This window comes from Chelmon rostratus, chromosome 4 (genome assembly GCF_017976325.1).
Source record: "Chelmon rostratus isolate fCheRos1 chromosome 4, fCheRos1.pri, whole genome shotgun sequence".
NCBI lineage: Eukaryota > Metazoa > Chordata > Actinopteri > Chaetodontiformes > Chaetodontidae > Chelmon > Chelmon rostratus.
The window spans coordinates 12,518,839-12,529,498 of record NC_055661.1 but is presented as its reverse complement, the minus strand read 5'-3'; the positions used below and the strand labels follow the sequence as shown (position 1 = coordinate 12,529,498).

General features: G+C 40.0%; 1 protein-coding gene across 1 annotated transcript; it reads right to left on the bottom strand.

Annotated features, from left to right (window-relative positions):
• Positions 1-1,888: 1,888 nt before the first annotated feature.
• LOC121605328 (transcription factor jun-D-like) lies at positions 1,889-3,895 on the bottom strand. The gene has a single exon (XM_041935200.1). The coding sequence runs from the start codon at positions 3,735-3,737 to the stop codon at positions 2,916-2,918; it is 822 nt and encodes a 273-aa protein (XP_041791134.1). The 5' UTR covers positions 3,738-3,895; the 3' UTR covers positions 1,889-2,915.
• Between the last annotated feature and the right edge of the window lie 6,765 nt (positions 3,896-10,660).

Here is a 10,660-nt window from a genome sequence, read left to right as displayed (position 1 = left end):
AGCACTATAAAAATCATTGTGGTGATCAAAGTCATGAACTTCATAAAGTCAGTGACTTTGACTATATAACTAAAGCAAATCTGAATCAGAAAAGCATTTATTTAGAGTTGCATTACTTAACTATCAAGAAGAAGTGTAGCATTCAAACCTGAACCACTGACTATTAGTTTGAGAGAAGGAGACCCCGGGTCACAGTGTCCCACCAAGATCAAGAGAGTGATGCACACGACAAACCTCGGAGATGTTTTTGAGCGTGCCTGTATTTTACTTCTCACTGGTTGTGACTGTTTCTTTTCCGGTAAAATCCAAACTTTTAAACTGTTCTCCTTTCTAATATGTCTTCCTCTCTATATAAACCAGATCTGTAAATACTGTACCTTTGAGTCATATGTGTGGATTGTGTTGTATCGACTCAGGCTTGCAACAAAAAAACAAGAAAAAAAAGAGGAAAAAAGTAACAGGAACAGCAACAGTAAAAACCTGAAAACCCCAAAAGAGCCATGTTGTACTGTATCTGCATTCATTTCTAGGCCTGCTTGTGAATGAATGTGTCACTCTGTTACAAAGCAATACACACTACAGTATCTACACAAAAAAGAAATGCCATCAAGCTTGGTAGAGGTTGCCGACTTTAGATCTTCTACTAGCACGCAGAAACATGTTCTTTATTTGGTCTCGTATCACTGCCTCTTCAAATCCTCCTCCGTTTGGGCCATTAAGATGAGAGAATATGCTGTGGATGTTTTTATCTGTACTTTGTGGTAAAACAATAAAAAGTTACTAACAATCAGTTGATTCTTGCTTTTGAAGATTTTGTACCTCTGGGGGTGGGATGGGTACTGCTATTAAAGATATGCACTAACTTAAAAAAAAACAAACAAAAAAAAAACCTTGTGCTGCGTCATAAATGTTCCTTTAACCTAGACAGTCAAATTGAGGAAAATTGTCATTGTGGTGGCAAACATTTAGCTGCTTGTTGTCCCAGCAGCCTCAAGATGTCACTGTTTCACTTATCATCTGCAGACAATGTAAGAATATCATGTGCAGCAAGATGCAGCTATTCAAGAAACATGATAATTGTGGTGCCTCCCTCCTCAAGGCAAACATTCAGGGAAACAAGTAGTATTGGGCTGTTAGTTTCAGATATTGCTGTAAGTGATGTTGTGTCAAAATCCTCTCTATTCCTGCCTTAGAGTGACTGATAGCATGCATGCCTGTCAAATTTATCCTCATTTTTCTGTGGACATTGTGGAGCTCCTCGCGGTTCTTTAGCATGTCAGAAACTGTGCCAACATGTTCACCAAAATGTCCTCTCGGCCATTAGTACATCACCATCATTTGCAATTTTCCAATTGACCAGCAGAGGGCAAAAGATAGCGGGGTGATGATGTGATGCAGATTGCTGCACACACACTCACTAATTGAGCCTCCATCACAGGAGCAAGCTATTAAAGCATTCATAGAAAAATGTGCATTAAGTGATCCATGAAAAATAATCAAATAATGATTTATTGACTTTAAAATGTACTTAGTTAAAGACTCAATTTTGTGTTGGGGCTTCCATAAAACCCACAATATATTTTCTTACTGTATTTTCATTATTTAATACATTGTAGCTTAATAAAATCATGTTATTCTTGAGACTAATGTGCGATTAAAGACAGAACAAATTCTTCAGTTAAATCAGATGAATGCCTCCATGGATGTCAACAGTCTTAAAACTAATGGTTTCATCAATATTTTGAACTTAACAATTTTTTATGGAGCAACACCTGTAGATCTATACCATCCATCCCCTCCAACAGCTGATTTACTGCTGCACACACTTAGACCATCAGCACGTTTCAGCCAGCATGCACATATATGAGAGTTTTGCCAAAATGGAGGAAACAGTGTTTATTGCCAGCAGCATTTAATTCATAACACAGCGGCATACAGCCAAATAACTGTAGGCTAGAGGTGACAGCAACAGTCAGTGCAACAAAAAGGTTACCACTCTTCACATTAAAACAAGAACACACCGAAACAGGGACACAGTGGAGTAAAAAATAGATAAATACATGTGTTTGTAAAGTTTAAAAATAATAAACACTGATTAATTGCACCCTTTGACACCCAACTATGGGCAACATTCGAGTATGTCAACAGCATGCAAATTGTTCCCTACAGAAATGTATGGTAAACAGTGCATATATGCAGATTATCTGTTTCATGTCAAATGTAGGTGTATGCATCTTTTTACAACCAATTCTTCATGTATTGATCTGTGTCATAAATGTGCATATTACTGTAGAAATATTGAAAATCCGTTTGGTCCAGGTTTGAGACTGTATATAGCCACAGCCAGTCTGTAAACATTTTTACGGGAAAGAAAAAATCTAGACATGTGCCTTCGTCATTAAAGTCTCTTATAGCCACAAAGTACCCTGTTCTCTCGTCAGGAAATCACATTTAAAAAACTGCAGTTTTAAAGGCAAACGCTCTTCATTCCGGCATAAATTCAATAAACCAATTGGCGATTATTTATTTTAAAAATCCAATAAATATTACTGATACGTGCTCTTCGCCGGGCGGAGGTGACCGTGGAGCAATGGTCCTGGAAATTGCTTTTACTGCTGTTTTTTTTTTTTTTTAATGAATAAAACTTGTCCATGTTAGTGGCAGAAGACAGCACAAGAGTTCATCACCCACTGTCTTAAATTGTGTTCCACAAGGTATGTTAATATTTTGCCATTGCTCAAAGCCATTTCAAAAACCGATTATCAATGTACAGTTTGGCCTGCGTGGCCTGGCACTCATTCCCCCGGCAAAAAAAACAATACGGGCTACGTTACTTACAGAAAAACCAACATTAACAAAGTCCGTGAAGCTTATATATGCTGGTCGGTAGCCCAGCTGCAGGTCAGTCCCTCCGACTAGTGCACTTGAACCTCGTGTGGCAGCAGCTGGCAGCCGCTGTTGACATGGGTGAGGACTTTCTGTTTCAGCTGGGCCACTTGATCCCTTAGCAGGCTAGCCGTTGAAGCCAGGTCGGTGTTATGGCTTTTCAGCGTTTTGACCTTGTCCTCCAGCCTGGAGATCCTCTCCAGTTTGCGCATCCGACACTTGGAGGCAGCGATCCGGTTCCTGAGCCTCTTCCTCTCGGCTTTCATGCGCTCCTGTGAGTCAATGTCGATGGGAGACAGCGGCGGGCTGTCCCCGAAGCTCTGAACGTCGGGCACCGTCTGAGGCTCCTCCTTCAGCGGCTGGACCCGAGAGAGCTCCGGCTGCGGCGGGGCTGTCCCCAGATGATGCGACGGAGGAGGCGGGAAAGGGACTGTGTCTGTGGAGTAGTTGACGGTGGTTTCCAATGGCCCGCTGCCGTAACTGTTCAAGTTTGTATACACCGGTAGATCCGGCTGGATGGTGACGGGGGCGATGTTAGCGCCCAGATCCAGGCTGCTGTTAGGCTGGCCGGCTCCGCTCAGCTGGTTCTGCTTGTGTAGGTCCTCCAACGCCTTCACAAAACCCTCGGCGAACTCCTGCTCGTCCGTTACCGTCTTCGGATAGAGGAACTGGGAGCTGGTCGGCGTCGTGGTGACCATTCCGTTGGACTGGATGATTAGCCTCTCTAACTCCGGGGAGGCCAGTTTGAGCAGCCCTAAGTCAGGGGAGCTGAGGATGCTTTCGGCATCGCGGAGATGCGGTTTGAGGTCCGCGTCGTCCGCCAGGCTCAAGTTAATATCCTTCTTCATCATTATTTCCGTTGCAATGACAAGCCGTACTGTTCAGCACCCCTTCAGAACGGAGCCCTGCCCATAACCTTACAGATATAAACAGCGATATTGAATACCGTGTGTTTAATTAATATCTTTAACACGTCACTGTAACCGTTATAGGCCTACTGTTCTCGCGGAGGATCTGAGTGGACTATGTACCCGCGCGCACCGCCGCGAGCTTTTCTAGGCTCGCACGTTCCATTATGTCACACCAGAGCGCGCGCATTGGGTAGAAATTACGTTTTCCAGACTTTTATTTAAATAAGGGGACGAACCGACCAGAGAGGAGGAATCAAGAAAGAAGTCTCACTCTGCGCCGCTTTTACAATCCGAAAAACAGAAGGCAGTGCTCATACATGCAATAATATGTGCTGTATTATTACATCAGAGTTATGTATGTTATAATAGTGTGTCTTTGATCAGTCTCCACGAAAAGATGACGTTACTATGTCCATTCATTTTGAGGCTAAATATTTTCTACCACTGTTTGTATTTATCTATGAATGTTGGGTTATAAATAATTGCAGATTCCATGACTCGTTATGAATTTGGCAGCTGGTAAGATCTAAAACATCACAACACATGTCTCTCTTACCACCTAGAGGAGGATTTCCATTATGTATGTTACAGAACATTAGTCTATGTAAAGGACATTCATGGTCCTCAGCAGCTGAGCCCTAAGTTACTGAATCAGATGGCTTGGACAGCTTGGTTGATTAATATCTTTAATCCGAGGTCACTTAACTTTATAAAGTCATAAGAGTCATCCAGGTGTAAGGTGTTCTTCCCTTCAAGGTCCAACACAGCAGTGATAGTGAGGGAGACATCAGTCAGTTACAGTGTGTACATGCACATGGACACCTGTGGGAATGTACCATGGGTGTGTATGTCCTTAAAACAAAAAATGCATGAGGGAATCCATAATGTTATTTTTTAGGAAGTCCATGAATGACCATCAAACGTCTTTTTACAGTTCTTGGGTTTTTCTATTATTTCAAAATGTTTTTTTTTCACATAGGGAGCTTGATTTTCTTTTGGACCATATGCTGAGAGACTTTTTTTGTGACACAGCAGCTGTATTTGGCATTGGGATAGCAAAATATAACATCTTTTTTTTACTTACATATACCAAGTGAGCATAACTTTCCAACTATTTTCCTTGAAAATCAAATTATATGAGGTTACTTGTGCTTCTTAAAGTCAATGACAGACACAGGGATGTTAAACAGCGAATAGGACATGAACTTCAACATGGTCAGTGTTATGTGCTAACTTGTTATACTTCTCTGTAACAGCTGAGCTTCTTCTGAGGAAAACCATAAGATGTGGTTAAAAACTCCTCCAAAAATAGGTAATGGAATTTATGTTTAATTTTTTAAAAACTCTTTCCAAGGTCAAGACTGAGCATTCACTTGGTACAGAGTGATTCATACTCTCATTAGATGATCTTTGGTACCAGTTCTGTTGTCATGGAGACGAGGGAGAAACTACAAACACTGAGGTGGTGCATTGAGGTTTGATGCCATGGTGAGTGTTGACTGGTGCGTGTCTTTACACTTTCAAACAAGTGAAATTATGATAATTAGCTTTTTTTTCCCTTTAAGAATGATGATGATGGTGTTATTGCTTAACTGCAGGATTTAGTAGAAACGTCAACTTGTGTAATTCTGAACATGAACACGTGATTTTCATTACACGTCTGTGTGGTCAAGAAAAAAAGTGGATGTCTGAATGCTCACTCTTGTTTTTCTTCCCTCAGCCAAGATGCTTGTTGTATTCCCGCAAATCGGAATTAGGAGAAGTTGAATCTGAAACTAACCGGATTTCAACACTTCCTCTGGTCACTTAACAGTTTTCAAGTTGTTTTTGAGTTGGATCTGGTCTCACACCCAACATGCCCATCCAATTAGAAGTCACAATGTGGATTAAGTTTCCACTCAGGAGTTTCCACTTTTATTGACAGATTTTCCAGTTTGACTTTCCATTTTTTAAATGGATGCAAAATTTCTGTCAATTTCTAATAGCAGTATTTTAAATTCCGTTTTTAATGTTTAATGTCCTGATTAATTGGAAGAGTTGAACAAACATGGCCACTGTCTCTTTTAAGTGGATCTGTTTTCTATGAGTGAGGTGGAAATCCTCAGTGCCAGTTTGGTCAGCACTTCTCATACTGGAAGCTCTGTTTGTCCACATTTTTTTCCCTCCTACCACATTTAATGGACTCATTCTGTTTCACTCAATAATCAAGTGTAATTAAGTTTTGTGACTAGTGCACGTAATTTGAGCACACTTTTATGCACCTGTATCACTACTATGCACTTCAAACACACTTAAAGCCACAGGTATTGTACTTGAACCTAGAAATTACTATTACTAGAAATACTGGTGTGATATTTCCTCGGGTGTTAATGCAGTTTATAACATAACAAGCGACTTAACTTTGCAGATGAATTGTCCTTTTAAGGTGACAAACTGTGACAAGTTTGTGTTTGGTTTCCTCCCTTTTCCTGTGATGTTTGCATTAGGGCCATAAATACACAGATGCAGCTGTTAATAAATTAATCTATGAAGATGAAGATTAAATTACAAATTAACATCCAAAATGAATATCTATATACATAATATACCTAATATCATGGAATAATGGCCCTTGTTTCCTTGATTACCAAACAGAGCTGGCTTGCAAAGGGTTACAAAGAGGGGGAATGTGCGTCACAGGTAGGCCCCATCTATCACTGCAAAGCTTGGTGTGGGAGGATCACATGATGGACCCTGTGATGTCAGATCTGTAGCGGAAATGGAGGTGGGGTTTGGGGGGGTAAACCAACAGAGGAGAGATATTTTTGTCTGAGTATCATTGTAGAGAGAGTGGGGGTGCTGAGCCTGCAGTCAAGAAAGAAAGGGCAGACGGCAGCTGGAAAAGGATGTAACACACACACACACACACACACACGACATAGTCTTTCATTCTGCTTTCCCTTTGATTTCTAACACACCAATACAAAATGCGAGCGACATACATTTACAAATACTTAAACAGGACACATTTTTAGTTTTTGACACTGAAGTTTTGCTCCCTCTCATAATAATTATGTGTAAATGTTGATGAATTTCAAATATATTTGATCTTAACATGTAATTAAAATTAGGTCAAACCATTTCCCCACAATTGTGGAAGCATAGCCTTGCAATCAATATGTGAGATCAAGGCAAGGAAGTAGTGGTTTTAAGCTGAGCACACAGAAAAGATTTTGTTGGGGGGTGAGTTTGAGTGGACACTTTGACACTGGTTTGCGAAACATGAAAACTTGTATTTGATCAATCAGTATTAGAATCCATTGTAGCCAACATAACAAAGCTGCTGTTGTTCATGAAGCATGAAGCTACATATTTTGACAGCTGCTTTTCAAGCCTACACAAAGTAAGACTTTGATACTCAAAGAAGCAGATTTTGGTTGGGGCATCACTTCAGAGTTGCATTATTGTTGTAATTCAGTTGGAAGTGCATCAAGAGAGAAAGGTGAATTCCTGCACGCTGTCACTGAGTTTATTAGATATACAGTGTTTTTTAGTTATGGACCTTTGCGAGGTATCAAATTCACAATGTGATCTAACAGCATTTGTATACTTCATACACAATACACCGGCAACAATAGAAAGTAATAATTTATTTATTTCATTATAATATGCATCTGTAGACCAGGTGTACGTTAGACAACACTTACAGTGAAAAGTGACACAGAGAAATTTTCTAAAATCATTCAAAATCCAACTTTGATTTTGCTTTTGTGTGTGCATGATGTATGCCAAAATTAAAAGTCAAAATGTCCAAAGCCAATTTTAATTTCAGATTAAGAATGCATGACTACACAAAATATAAATGAAATTTAATCCAACATGGATGCAGCGTTTATACAGATCAAGACCAACAAAGCAACTGACTTAATATATAGAGATATTGCACTGGATAAGCAAAAACTGACGAATAGACCAAAAGAGTCATCCTCCGGGGAGCCTGAATATCTGTGCTGAATTTCCCGGTAATACATCCAATAGTTGTCACTCTGGTCTGGACAGACAGTGGCTGCCCTAGAGCCACAAGCTGATATAGATGAAGGATACCTACAGAATCTCAAAGAAGTTCCACATTGAGTTGATTTAAGTATTGAATACTGCTTGGCTGGTAGGAAATCACTTAAAAAACTTTATATACTGTATTTTGATAATGATCACCAATAATAAATGGCCTACAAGACTAAGAAGGACCTGTATGGTGCTGCTTTGTCTCCATTTAGTATGACGCTAAGCCTCTCAGGATGAGGATTCCTGATATGCTACTGTAGTTTTCCAGGTTTGAAACACTCAGTGAATAGCCTTTTAGTGTGTCATCAAGTAATAATGTGTCATATGAAGGCTAAATGTGCTAAATTCTTCAGACATGAGTCAACATGAGCTGAGGAGTAAAGTCAGGCGTGCAGCAATCATTTTTTAGCAGTGACTGTACGCTAATGCTGCAAGCCAAGGCAGAGAGGGATGAGCTGTCAGGAATGCTGAGCATCAGCTGGAGCGGGTCGACTTTCGCTGTGCCAGGGCCCAAAAGAGATCGGGAACGTGTTGTATTGTGTTGAGCAACATGTGGTTGATGTGTGGTTTGTGCTTGAGGCATAAGGGCCCTTTCAAGAAGCGGCATCCGTCTTCTATTGTGAGACAGAAACTTTAATGGCTGACTAACATTCGCGCTCGCCTTTACGAATTTCTTGTCAGTCTATTGTGAGGGCTGAAAGCTAATGAAGCTCAGCATGCAAGTGAAGTTATGTTGCTTTGCTGGCAACTGATCTGGCAAGCACACATGGATGTCATATTGTATGAGGCATTCTTTCAAAGTAGCTAACTAGATAAATGTCAGGTCTTGATCCAAGCCAACAATGTTACAGTGGCTCAGCGGCATGTATATTATTATTTTGTGTGAGTATGTAAGCTCAGAAATAAAACAGATGTCAAATAGAACCTTATCTTAGATCTCATTTCCTTTTGCAGAACTTCCGTATCTTTCACCCATTATCACTCTGGGTTGAGAGGAATACATTCTATCTGCAGCTGACCCTGGAGACTTGTGGTTGTAATGTTGATGGCCGAGGAAACAAAACTATTATGTTTTGCATGTTGTATGTCTTTTTAAAACAAGTTTAATGTATCATGTTATTTGAACCTATTCAGTTCTCGCTTCTCTGTGACAGCTGCCTCTCCACTAAAGCTGTACAGTACAAGCTTACTTTCCAATGAGGTAGCCATAAGTAACATTTAATCACCATAAATATGTGAATATCTTAATTTCGATGAAAATAAAGGTCGGATCATGAAACACCTACACTGTTAAATGTAAAAGGGTTCATTGTGTAGACATGAAGGGAGAGGTGTGTTGTGTCCTCCCAGCATGGACTTGTTGCTATTACTCACCTCTTCATAGGGATGAGAATGGGATTTTGGTTAGCCGTATTTTTAGGATTCAGTTCATTAGAGGGAAACTTGGAGATTGATTTTTTTTTTCTGTTTAGCACTATACAATCAGTATTAAATAAAGTTAATAACAATCCTGACAAGTACAGGTACACATGTACCTGAGTCCCACTAACCTGCTCCACTGAGCCAAATGACGTAGTTTCAAAGTGTGGGTGAAGTTCCACACTCATGGAGGATGTACGAACGACATGCACAAAGTGACAGTGTGTGTGTGTGTGTGTGTGTGTGTGTGTGTGTGCGCGCAAACCAAAAGTTTACATGCACTGACAATTTCACACACATCTCACCACAAAACCTCACCGCGCCTACACCTTTTCATGGTTAAACATTAGCTGTTGTAGAGACGCAGACAAAGTGTCTGTTACTTGATTAACTTTTTTTCCCATAACAATGGTACGGTTATAGTAGTGTATGTTTTTCTAGTATGGGGGAACATCACATCCTAATGTTACCCCATATTTACAGTCTGCTACAACGCTGTTATAGTCACACAGAATCAATAATATTTCATATCATTTTGCTAGTATAAAACAATAGTGATGGTAGTGACATACATGTTGAGCAATGTGCCTTCTTTTCCTCAAATGGTGGTTCCCATCCACTTTCCAACCAGACTGTGAAACAGAAAAATGCAAATTGCATTTTGTGGAAAAAAATGTCTTACTGTCTCATGCCATTTTAATTACACTCCTGAAGCTGAGTGATTTTGGGCCAAATGTTACCACAAATACATAGTTTAAACTTTAGGAGTAGACAGGATTGGATAGCCGCTGGTTCAGCCTTTTATGCATATATCTGGAATGCATTAAAAGCTAATTAAAAGGGCTGCTGCTGGGCGGCACAATGGCTCATGTGTGGGTTTCCTCTGGGTGCCCAGGTTTCCTCCCACAGTGCAAAGTCAGATGAATGGAAGACTCTAAATTGCCTATAGGCTGGCATGTGTGGATAGCATACACAAGATGTATGATATACTGTACCACATGTTATGTAGGCTATTATATGACACAGGAAATGTGACATGATAAGTATTGTTTTGTCTGTAGATACTACAGTCTTACTCATCAGCAGTGTGTATATGCTAAAGGCATCATCCACTTTTCTGAAGTATATGGTGATGTGCCTCAGGGATTGATCCTAGGGCCGCTATTGTTCCGGGTTTATATTAATAGTCTAGGTCGAAATTGACCTGATATGAATATTGTTAATGATAGTATTTACTGCTCTTCTGAGCATGTTTTGCATATTCAGAAAGCCTTCTGAACACTGACAAAACTAAACTTGAAAAATTACAAATTCAAGCAATGGGCGAAATTATTTCATGTGCATTTGTATGTTTATGTTCTGTGGGATTTTTTTAAACACCTATTAAAGTAGCCTCCAGT